This window comes from Symphodus melops (assembly GCF_947650265.1).
Source record: "Symphodus melops genome assembly, chromosome: 5".
Classification (NCBI taxonomy): domain Eukaryota; kingdom Metazoa; phylum Chordata; class Actinopteri; order Labriformes; family Labridae; genus Symphodus; species Symphodus melops.
This window is the reverse complement of record NC_136695.1, coordinates 28,041,064-28,053,190: the sequence shown is the minus strand read 5'-3', so window position 1 is coordinate 28,053,190 and position 12,127 is coordinate 28,041,064. Positions and strand designations below refer to the sequence as shown.

Here is a 12,127-nt window from a genome sequence, read left to right as displayed (position 1 = left end):
TTTGATCTCCAAAAATGTCTTCAAAAAGGAGTCAAAAGCTGACATTTCTGTTATTCAAATAGGTTCCACTTAATTCCCCAGACCTGATATCAAGTAGGATTGGACATCTGAGATGGCAGCAGAAATAAACTGCACTATAATGGCCTGGGAAGTAAGACAGTTTCTTGTACAGTGAGAGATTACTTGGAACTTTACAAAGCAGAAATGTCCATTTACCCCCATCAATCTCCAGGCAGAGCGCACATCAAAGTTCAACACCGACACCGTGCCAAGAATTTGTTGCCTCTAAAATCTGCCAGTGAAACAGCGAGAAGCTGAGATATCTCACTTCAAGCATCAATCAAAGACCTTAAGATAGGACGGATAGTGCACATGGTAATATAAGATTAAGCCACCAAATGCACTCAAACGCAGCAGACACTGCCATTTGAAAAGTGCTTCTCCATGCATTCCTTACATCAGCTCATGCATTTTAAATCTAGTTGGCCCCAAGAGGGAATGAAACTCTGACTAATAATTTACTGACCTCTAAAACTTAAAAGTAAACGCCATCAGAAAAAAAAAAGCTGTGCTACGTAGAGGACGAGTACTTTTAATAAGAGGGATAATGTGATAATGTAAAGAATGATGTACTTTTGCCTCGTCACTCCCTTACACCATGTTTCATCTTCAGGCTCACATTATAATAATAATAATTTATGCTTTATTAATCCCACGAGGGGAAATTCAGTTTAATGATCATGAACACACACACAGGCCTAGATACACACTCATGCAGAAACAGGATCCTGGTGACATGCATTAATGGAGAGGTCTCAGAGTGAGGGGGCTGCCCACAGAGCAGTTTTGGGGTTCGGTGCCTTGCTCAGGGGCACCTCAGCAGTGCTCAGGAAGTGGACTGGCACCTCTCCAGTTAACAAACCAATTTCCAGACTTGGTCCGTGCCGGGACTTGAACCGACAACCCTCCGGTTCCCAACCCAAGTCCCTACAGACTGAGCAACTGCCGCCCCATTATGACAGATAGAGTAGCGAGACTCACATTTCAGAGTTGCTGACATTAGCTACAGACGACGTCTCCAAAGGTTTCAACATACAGCACACTGAAGCAATGTGAGGAAGTGTCACCATGTTAGATGCATCTGAAGCAATACTCCCAAAGGCCCAATACAAAACACCAGGAACCTAAACTGCAGCTCTGTGTCGACAGGATTCAAATAGAGCAAGTCATTTACATATCCACCTGGAGCGTGTGGATCAGCACCTGGAGAGGGCGGAGCCTGAAGTGTCATCTTAAGGCACTTCCTGAAAAACTTTCTTTTTCCAGCACTGTAAGGGATCTATCCTGTTTCTTTGTACTATATTAATCAAATTAAACACTAAGCACCTATTACATACCTATACAAGCCTTACCATCCCCAGTCCCCAGACCACAAACATTTCAACTCCTTTGGCCGATCTGCCTGGTTCACGCCAATGAATACTCTGAGTCCTTCTCGTTGATTTATGATGGAGACTGAGCGTAAAGTGTTAACAATGACATCAGACAATCGCTCGAGCCAAAGCTCCGGCTCTTCAACTTCTACAGCAGCAAAAGAGCTTCAGCGGGTGAAGCGGCTCGTCTTTGTCACTGCACCATTGCTTAGCTCCTAATAATGACATGTAGCTCATTTAAAAGAGATTTCCCTCGATATTCTTATGGACTGACACCTTATTATGCTATTCAAAACTTATGACAAATGTTGTGTTCGTAATGTTTGTCATGGCACACATGACTGACTGGTTAAACGTGGAGAGGGTGGAAACTCTGAGCGAGGCATGTAGTGGGGGTTTGACTGTTTGGCATGCACCATAACAAAGAGCATTAGGTTACCATTTTACCATTTTCTGTGTTTATTAACTTAACTTGTCATTTCTGTATTCTTTCAGTTAAGTTTGGGATGCCAACATTGTCCTTTGCCTCTGTGCAGATATGAAGTCAGCAAACACTATGGTCCTCATTCTAATTGATTACATGTAGTGTTTGTCATGCACCTCAGAGTACTTCCATGTGCAGTCTTGTTTTGCTTTAAATACTTATTTTCACCTTCTACAGGGAACCTTTTTGTACATGGTAATTTTCTGACGTATGCTTTTTCATTGCTCTCTTTCTGTACATTACTGCAACTGTACCCGCCCCCCCCCCCCCCCCCCACCACCACCACCACCACCCCCCCTTACATGCAGACATATCTTTATATATGCGTAGTGAGTTCCAGATCAAACAAGGGAATGATTCCCAGCACAATGTCTTTCGTAAAATATTCAGACAAAGTACAGGATGTGTTTCTGGTGATCCCATTACACGCCTGTGTTATGAAAACCGTCTTATAATATTATAGGTAAGGTTACTGACATGGAGGTTACAAAAGACACAGATGGATAGATAGATTACAGACGGAGGATTTGTTTGGTTTTTTTTGCATTGTAACTTCTTGCACCCTTTGTGCAGTGCAGGATGTGCAGGCTAGCTCTCTCCACAATGACTGGCTTAAAACAGAGACTTCCAACTTCAGTGTTTACCTTGATAATGCTGCTCCTGCGTGGAATCTCGGATTTGCCATCCAATCCCACAGAGGTGTTGGCGGTTTCCACCCCGGCTTGGATGCCAGGTGCGACATGTGATCCAGAGCCCACCATATTATCTGACGATATCCCACAGTCTCCATTCAGCACCGACACTTCGCAATGCGTCTTCCCAGCTGCTTCGTCGCTGGGCACGGCCGGATCCCCGAGATGCAATGGAGGCAGCCTGCCGTTCTCCCCAAACTCCGCCATCGGCACTCACACACACACACACACACACACTCTCTCTCTCTCTCTCTCTCTCTCGATCACATACACACACACACACACACACACACACAAGCTGGCAAGCTACTGGGTAGCAAAGCCTTATGTTTCAGCTTTACTCCAATTTCCTGCCGGTCCTATTGCCTCGTTGTAACACGCAATTCTGCCATCTCATCTGTCGGTGCACATATCTGTCAGGTTCCTACAGAGAGAGGGGCTTTCTCCGTGCATTGTGCTCTGTGAAGACAACACAACAGCGATTAGCATATTTAGGTATTGTGACATTAGTAACAGCAGCATTACAGCCAGCAGTGCGTGTATTACGCCGTGCAGCCATACATAGAAAAGAGGCATGAATCAGAAGCGTTTAGTGCTCACAGAGAGCGGATGTTAACTTACAAGCAGTGAGCTCTATTGCCCGTGAATGCAGCATGATAAACGCGTATAAATGATCTGCTGCCCTGTATGTGAGGGCTTCGGTGCATTTATCACAAAGTTTTGAACGTTTTCACCCCTTGGAGCAGCCCCTTTATGATGCTTTTCTGTTGTAGTAACACCACCCCCCCTCCCTCCTTCCAGCTTTGCATTAGTCGTAAATGTTAACGTTAAAACACACACAGACAGAAAGGCATGTTGAGTTATCTGTTCAGTTATCTGTTCAATCTTCTCGTTCTTCAAGCGAAGTGTGGCTTTTGTGTACTTGCCTTCAGAGGTGCTGTCTAGTCTCTCCATGAGAAGGACGGGCTTCCTTTTCTGAAGTTGTGGCTGCAGCTGAGCAGTCACACTGCCGCTCGGTGCTGCAGAGCTGGGCTAGGTGGGCTAGCTAACGTTAGCGCCTCCTTAGTTAGTTTATCACACTCACAGCCACTCCGAAGTCCATTCAGTTCAACCCTCCGCGGTTAGCCTGCTAAACAAAGACAGAGACTCACTTTAACTTAAGTCTTCCGTTTAAGTTCTTTTTTATATATATATATATAAAAATAACTTAAACTTGGTGCCTCTTTGATTAACCCTCACTCACAGAAGACTCGTTACTAAGGAACGAACTCGAAGACTCGTTACTAAGGAACGAGCGCGTGTGTGCGACTCGTGAACGCGCATCTGGCAGCACAGACGGTGGTGTCAATCAAATGTAATTATTTTGTAACCCAAAGACCAAAAAAAAAAAAACCTTTATTATTGCTTGTTTTTAATGAAAAGAAAACTTGATATCACCTGCATGTCCGCACATGTTAATCAAAGTGCAGGGTCAGCAAACACATCACATAATCAGGTGTTGAGTCCTGAAATAAAAAACACTACAAAATGCTGCACAAAGACTCTCAACACTTTGGCTCTTTACACAGCTGTGCACATCTGTGTGTCTATTTATTAAGTTTAATATGTCCACTTGGTGCTGAAATCTGTTCATGGTAGGCCTAATGCATTCTGTTTCTTGCCTTTCCTTTTATGCACATCACTTTAAAATGGTTTAACTGTATCTGTGTGCCTATTAGTGTACGGATGCCACTGTGTGCAGTTGCAGGCCTATACGCCTTACTCCTCGAGGGACAGTGGGGTTCCCCAGTTCTCTAGAGTCTTCAGGCTGATAAGTTTGGGAACTAATCTTTTTAACCGACAAACCTGGCAAAAATAATGAGATTGAGTAATGTTTCTCCTTGTTCTGTCCTGTATCATTCCTAACATCGTCTTTAATGTTTAGTCAATATGGGTGCTGCTGCCGTCAGCTATAATCTCTCTGAAGGGCTCACATGACTTTTGTTTTCATCTGTTTAGAGTCACATTGTGTGTCTGCTCTTCCTCTTTATGAGGACAGTGCACGGAGACAATGGACAGATCCTGATAGTGAAGTAACCACCTCTTGTGATGTTGCGTGAGGTTTGTTCTGGAAATAGAGCCGCACAGTTACACATGAGATCGAACAGATTTATCACAAATGACAAATTCAGGGACGTTTAGAAGATCCCTGAAACATGAGCCCAACATTGTAGAGTGTATTATGTAACATGTAGTTCATATAGCTTTATAGTGTAGCTCTCACTGTCCTCCTAAAGAGACGGAGAGAGAGAGAGAGAAGAGGTTTGACTCTGTTCTACATGATTAAATGCAGTTTATCCACAGGCCACTGGATCAGATCAAGTCAGATAACCACATTGTGAGATACCGGAGAAGAAGGTCTGCTGACTTGTACAGCAGAGCCATCTGCTGGTCTGCAGAGGTTATTGAACATTTGGTTGTCTTGCTGCAGATTTTGATGTTGTCCTCTTTGTGCATTCCTTTGACAACTCACTTCTGACTCATATTTATTTTAATAAAGGTTTCCAATCTTCTTGGTCTGTCATCTCCTGAAACATGTTACCGTATCAAGGGGAGATCTCAAAGGTCTTTTGGTAAGAACAACTATGTAGACATTTTCTTATTTGATTTTATTAATAAAGAACTATATATTTTTATAACACTGTTTTAAAAGATTTTTTTTTTTTTAAAGATTCAGCTTTTCTGAAATACAAGTTGGTGCAGCTCCAGGGAAAAAAAGGTTGGGACCCACCGGCTTAAAAAAAAACAGACAATGTGTGTTCTGAACTCTTTTCTTCTTTTTTTTTGGTGCGTGTGTCTTAAGGTTGGAATAAAATGTATTTTTATATTTATTTGTTAAGAGATGAAAGTTTTAAATAACAAATGACTCCAGGCGTGATAGGAAAAAGTTTGAGCAGAAAAAGTTATACAGGTTTATAAATCAAGTTTTAATTCATCATAAAGTTTCGTGGTCCTCTTCTGTTGATCATTTTGTTCAAAAGTTGTCACCTGAAGACTTTAGATCACACAGCTAAAGCAATACGATATCGCTTATACTTTAAAGGTGAGTTCTCAGTGATGTCTCTGTCTCAAGGTGTCAATCCACAAACAATCCAGAGAAACTTCTCACGTGCCCCAAAGCTGAACAACCCACACATGGTCTATCAAATTCAGATTTGTGTTGTCTTTTCTGATGAAACTGCAAAATTAATTATGTTGAATAATTTCATCAGCCATAAAAAAGTACAACATGCACAATTTACTCTCTGATGTTTCTTTATTGTGTGATAATGTCAAGGACCAAGATTCTTGACTGCATTATGAAGCACATTCTCTTCTTTGTGCTTTCATAACTCACTCACATTTAATATTTGGGAATGATTTTCTTTTGGCATTTGCATGAAGCAGGACATGCTTCACTCAGCTGTTGTCCACATACAGTCACTGCTTTCGAGGATGGACAGTCCCTGTACTTGTTGATGTAAGTACAAGGGTTGGCTGAAATAAAACATTAAAAAAATTAGAGCTATAGTATAAGTTGGGGGTTTTTTTGCCAAAGAAGGAATCAGAATTGTGTGTGTGTGTGTGTGTGTGTGTGTGTGTGTGTGTTAACATCTGTGACTTACTGCAGAGTTTGTCCACACAGTCATCTGGGCAGGAGGCACACGGGACTCCAGACGTATAAGGCTTTGTGCTCATGAAGTTTCCTCTGTGAAATCAAAAAAAAGTTGAAGTTAAGACTTCACATGACTTCAAGCAAACCACTGATACATTATGTCACCATTTCTGAATCAGCGTTGAACTCCTCAGGACAAAGAAATGCTCATGTGTATGTCCATGGGTATCACGTACGCTCGGTAATAATGGCAGCAATACAAGTAGACGTCATTGCAGTGTGAAACCGCACAGCCAACTTTGTAGGAACTGAACCACACAACCTGACGACACATACAAAACAGATGATCAGCATTTTGTTGTCAGAATGACTCACACATGATGTTTGTTCAAACATTGTCACCACACATTTATGTTTTGTCTTCAGAGCATTATTAAGTCTCACTCCTACGTTCAGCAGCCAACAAGTGTAACCGACCTGCAAACAGCAGCGTGCAGCCAAATCAGAAACCATACAGGAGTAATTGATCAGCAAATGGAAAAGTCCAAAACAAATGTGAGGAATGAAACACGCTACAAATGGAAGACATGCCACTTAAAAAAGGAAAAAGAATATTCAAAACATGGAGACAAACAATGCTGTCTTTAAGCTGTGCTTCAGACATGTGGGCGCTCAGGGAAACAATTTATTTTTGACGAGTAGGAGTTAGGGAGACAAGGAAGTAAATGTTTCGTTTAGATCCGATCGAAACGCAGTTTGACAACAGAGAGTGATGTCTAATGTTTTTAAATATACATATTAATCCCTAAGGAGACATTCAGGTTTCCACTCTGTAATGGAGACTTGCTTCTTATCACATGGGTCGAAAATACACAAACACGATGCATTAATGGAAAGATGTCAGAGTGGGGCTGCTACACCAGAGCTGTTGGAGGTTAATGCCTTGCTCAAAGGCACCTCTGGCACCTTGTCAGCCACCAGCCACTTTGACTGATTAGACTGATGACCTTTCGGTTGCACTGTCGCTTAATGCAGCCAGGACATTTGAAGCTTCAGCTCTAGCTGCAGTGCAAACACCCTCTGCACGTCACAGGTCGTTTGGGCTTTGCCCCATTGGGAGGCTGGTGTTATACTGAATGCAAGGAGGGGGGATGCAAACAGTACCCCTGAGACCAAAGGAATCCAGTTTGACTTAAGAGAAGATGGTAGTGTGGTGGTTCTGCCAGGTGTGCCTCTCACTGAACCCGGGCGGTCTCTGAGGATGGACCCCATCAAATGAAAGAGGGAGACAGGGAAGTTAACTTATTACCAGAGTGCATAACAATAAACGACACTGTAGCAGAGTGTCTCTGGGGACCGTGTATACGGTGCAAAAACACAACTTCATAACATGTAAAAAACCCACATACAGCTTTGAGAGTTGATTTCTGATGGACCAACAGCTCTGCTAAACTAGCTGCATTGCTAACAGTACTGTAAGCTCCAATCCCTTATATCAGGAGGTTCGAGTTACTGGGCCAAACTAGTGTTTACCTGCGTGTAGTGACCTGTGTGGTTGTTGGCGGCTTCAGGATACTTGTAGACTTCCACCTCAGCGTGCCAGGCATTGATGACTTCCGTCCATGAGTAGGGTGTGGATGTGTAGAACATATTCTCGCCTGATTCATATCCTACTCAGTGAAGAAAAACGCAGCACTGATTAATGCGTGTCTGTACACAGTTATACAATTATGTCCCACTAGATTAAGCTGTTTAGATAAAGCAGGGTTCATCATGATGATAAGCTATGTGACGATTACATATCTTACTCGGTGTAATTTGTTATGAAAGAATATAAAACGGCTGCAGATAAGATAGGGCTGAATGTGGCCATTGATCACAAGGTCAGTCAGTTCACAGTGAACCCTGACTCTGACATTATCTCTGAGGGATTATTTAAGTTCCTGGTATTTGTAAAGTAAGACTAATGGAAACAAAACAGTCAGAGAGGGGATAAAATAATGTGGAAAATACCATCCAGCATGCGGGTGCTGGGGGCTCCATGATCCAGAACACATTGGTCAGCCCAGGCCTGAGCGTTGACGCCCAGATCCTCACTGTAGCTCTGGAAGAGAGAAACAAAATCTAAACACATCAGGAGTTTCATTTCCAACGCAGAGGAAATACATCCGTTCATTTACAAGACAGTGGTTTTGAAAACCGGATCATTGTTTTTATCGGGAAGAATCTCTGATAGAATCTTTTAAAATATACATTCCAGCCCTTAAAATAATCCACGGTTGTGATTGAAGTGGCCTCCCCCTTCGAGGCCAAATGCCTATAAACTCAATTCCTGTCCAAACAGAGAGATCGAGCTTTTTGCTCTTCGGTTACCTTCAGCTATCTAACACTGTGGGAGAGGAAACAAATCATCTTTATTGAATGTTTTGACTGCTTATACTAGTTGTAAAGGTTCGAACATTGAATGAGAGGATGTGAGTTCAGTAAGAGAAAAACCATTAAGCATAGGAATTAATTGAATATCCAGGATTATATTCAGTTATGAGATTATTTTATTTTTGGTCCTTGTTCATCATCTCCAACAACCCAGATTATGGTTTTCACTTAACCGCAGGGTTGGTAATTTTCTAAAACTAGCATGATTTTGAAAGTAGCATTCCCTCAGTGCTCCTTCTGCACCCACCCTCTCCCCTCTGTGGTCGTGACGTGCTTTGAGCGTGGGCAAGAGCACGCAAGAGTTAGAGAACGAGCAGGAAGACAGGGAGGCCTGTGATTGGTTCATCAGATTGGTTACCTCGTGGCAGACATTGGTCGAAGTTTTTACAGACTTACAAACTGCTACAGATGACGGATTCTCTTCGTTCCTTTTTCAGAGCACATGAGTTATTAATTTCTGTCAGCTTTGTGCACAAGAGCTCATCAACCTTGTTGTTTTTCTCTTTAGAGGGAATCACATTTGCTTGGGGATAACAGGCAGATCTTTTCTGATCCATCTTTATTGTTCCTGCAGGGAGCAGGACTCACCATCATCAGCATGTCTGAGGCAGTGGGCTGGACGGCTCTCCTGAAGGCATTATGCTGGTCAACTATCTCATCCTGTACTTCTTTGTTTTCTGGGCAAATGTCTACACACACAAATATACACACAGACACACACAGCAAGCACACACACACACACACACACACACACAGCAAGCACACACACACACCAGTAAGTAAACAGCAGATTAAGTACATAATAAAGAGTGATATTTACTCTGGAGGCTTAATTTCATCCAGTATATGACTCACAAACACATCCTGGTCTAATTACTCTGAAATAGCTCGACATAACAAAACACAGAACGATTGAGCCGAATCCCATCATCTTACTGAGAGACTTATCGGGTGGTCTTAAAACTGATGCTGGGAGATTTATCCCCTCTGTTAATTTAAACAAGGCTGTTGTGTTAAAGTGAGCTCTTACTTTGCTGTGGACACACCGTGGACGCAGACCGCAGAGGAGAGGAAGCAGAGCATTTGAGGAGAGGAAGTTTTCATCAGTAAAGCAGAACAACAAATACAACTTTATACATGAAACACATTTTAAAGTGCTGCTACATTGAGGCCCTCACTCATCTTGTTCTATTATCTGCCATGCAGCACTATCACTGTATAATTCAGTATCTACTTGTCCACATATACCTTCTTTTTTGTATTTTAACTTTGTACTTACATCCTGACAATTTATTCTTTTGTTGACACTTTTTTTTGGGCTATTTTTTTTTTCATTCATTTGCTGCTTTGTGTGACTTTGATTTCCCCCCGGGTGTCTAGAAGTTCATCTGTGCTTGTTGAAAATGTTCATTATCAGATGAATGCCCTCAGGCATTGGAGCTATTGTCAGAGCTCGTGTTCAAGTGGTTAAGATGAAGATCTTCACCTCCTGAGTCTGAGGTCATGGTTTCCAGTGACTGCTCCCTCCGGTAGGCAAGGGGAGCGAGTCTTTGACCAAAATGAAGGAGTTCAAGTATTTGAAGGCGTCGTTCACAACAACAAACTTCTGGTATTGTCTCCTAAGCTCAGTGTGGTCCAATAAGTGTTCAATGTTTTAGCTGTCATTTTTTAAACGTTGATAAGCTAATATAAACATTTAAACTGGCAATGTATTTATTACATTGCAAATGAATAACTCCAGATTAGTGTCTATCAGTACGTAAAGTTGTACTTGCTCATCACAGATTTTGCGTGCAAAACTTTGAAATCTACTATAAACAAAAATTCTCCAAATCAAAAGGTAAAAAAAACAACTGAATATTGTGGGTTATTTTGCAGCTGACTCCAATTCTAAGATATAAGACATCTACAGTATAAATTACAGTATTTCCTGTAACATGTTCGACAGACGAGATTTAAACATCTGCACTGTAGAGTTTTCTATTTAAACGTCCTACAATAGTTAAAATGATTCCACTCTTACTCACCAAAACACATGCCGAGTGCACTTGATGCAGTGTCAAGATGCAAATCAAAAGAGCAAACATTTTTCTGGCGTTGAAAAAGAATCCTGTGTACACAAAGGATCGGAAACAAAGAAATATCATCGATAAGAATCACTTTGACAAATTTACAAAAACCTCGACACATCTTGTTAAAGTATTTGTGTTTGATTTGAATCAAATGTTCATCAAACAGAAGCATAATGGGGGAAAACATGCGTGTAAACAAAGCAGGAGAGTCATTTGATAAATGTCTGAACTGGACGACTTACCTGCTGCTGCGTCTTCGGTGAGTTGGCACTATTTCCTCCCTCTCTTTTTATAGACACAGCTCAGCTGCACGCCACAGTCGTGGACAAAACACATTCCCCTTCAGATGCTAATGATGCGGCAAAAAAACCATAACGCAGTGCTACTCTGGGTTGGGCACAATAGATAGGGAACAAAAACAAGTCTATCAAACAACTCAGACGAGAGTTTTTTCCCTTTAAAACAGGTTAACTGAACAAGTAAACATCAATTGTTCTGCTCTTGGGTGTAGTGACTGCTTGATGTATTGGCTTAAGTTTACACAGTTTCGAATGGGCAGGCGTTTGAGGTCAAGGTAAATAAAAGATATGGAGCAGGGGTAGATTAAAAGATATAGCTGTATTGTCCTGTATGTAAATGGATTAAAGTCACACAGCTCATTTAGGACGAAGACACACCCAATGCTTACTCTGGCAATAAACCAAGCATGCCATGTGATTCTGACCAGAACGTTGGAGGACAACAAACTATACATTTTTTTTTTTTTTTTTTTACCATTTTTTCCGCATTTTATTCATAAATAACCAGAGAAGCAGGCCAATAAAGTCTGTGTGGAGAGCTCATGGGTCAGAGTGCAATCTCCCATAACTTAATAACACCGATCCAGCATTCGGACAATTTGTACGACAAACCTAAGCCGAAACACTTGTCAAAGTCCAGTCCTGCGCCTATAGATTCTCCAAAAAATAACATTCAATATTGACTTGCGTTTGCACATAGGACGCTTCCCCTGAACGAAGCGAGGCTTCTTTGTTTTCTGACCCTATCAATCAACCCAAATGTCCTCCCATCACAGACGTTCTCCATCTTTATTCGAGGTCTCATGACAGCCCGTCTGCTGGAGAGATGGAGTGCTTTCCCTCAGCATCTACATTTGCTGTAAAGGAATTTACATTGGGTTTAATGGGAAGCCCATTTTGCCTTATACAAACGACAAAAGGGATCTTGTGAGTGTGTGCGAGACACCAGACGGGTGTGACTAATTGTCTGGAATTAACAAACCTGGAGTTACAATGAGCTGGATCAACACAGGCAGACGGACATTGTCATCTCTGGAGCCAAGTCACAAAGTGTGGATTAAAATGAAGATATCCTGT

General features: G+C 41.9%; 2 protein-coding genes across 3 annotated transcripts in view; both read right to left on the bottom strand.

Annotated features, from left to right (window-relative positions):
• Positions 1-3,666, bottom strand: part of plcl2 (phospholipase C like 2) — a 37,179-nt gene extending 33,513 nt beyond the window's left edge. Inside the window, exons 1-2 of the mRNA XM_079344202.1 lie at positions 3,536-3,666; positions 2,562-3,068 (exon numbers count right to left, since the gene is read on the bottom strand). Of these exons, the coding sequence (XP_079200328.1) occupies positions 2,562-2,816 (255 nt within the window). The 5' untranslated portion in view covers positions 2,817-3,068; positions 3,536-3,666. The remainder of the gene's footprint in view (positions 1-2,561; positions 3,069-3,535) is intronic.
• A 2,219-nt stretch (positions 3,667-5,885) lies between these two features.
• LOC306824150 (cysteine-rich venom protein) lies at positions 5,886-11,241 on the bottom strand. 2 transcript variants are annotated; one of them, XM_079344163.1, is made up of 8 exons: positions 10,994-11,241; positions 10,703-10,789; positions 9,268-9,368; positions 8,257-8,347; positions 7,777-7,913; positions 6,480-6,565; positions 6,254-6,336; positions 5,886-6,125 (listed from the first exon to the last, which is right to left on the bottom strand). In XM_079344163.1, exons 2-8 carry the CDS (start codon positions 10,764-10,766, stop codon positions 5,992-5,994), a joined length of 696 nt encoding a protein of 231 aa, XP_079200289.1. In that variant the 5' UTR covers positions 10,767-10,789; positions 10,994-11,241; the 3' UTR covers positions 5,886-5,991. The 2 variants fall into 2 exon arrangements, with proteins under 2 accessions (XP_079200289.1, XP_079200290.1); XM_079344164.1 differs by having other exon boundaries at positions 10,707-10,789.
• Positions 11,242-12,127: the final 886 nt, after the last annotated feature.

Coding starts and splice junctions, on each gene's coding strand:
- LOC306824150 (XM_079344163.1), bottom strand. CDS start 10,766: ATGTTTGCTCTTTTGATTTGCATCTTGACACTGCATCAAGTGCACTCG. Junction 8,348..9,267: donor CCTCAGACATGCTGATGATG/GTGAGTCCTGCT, acceptor TCTCTCTTCCAG/AGCTACAGTGAGGATCTGGG. Junction 6,126..6,253: donor CTGTGTGGACAAACTCTGCA/GTAAGTCACAGA, acceptor GTTTTATTTCAG/CCAACCCTTGTACTTACATC.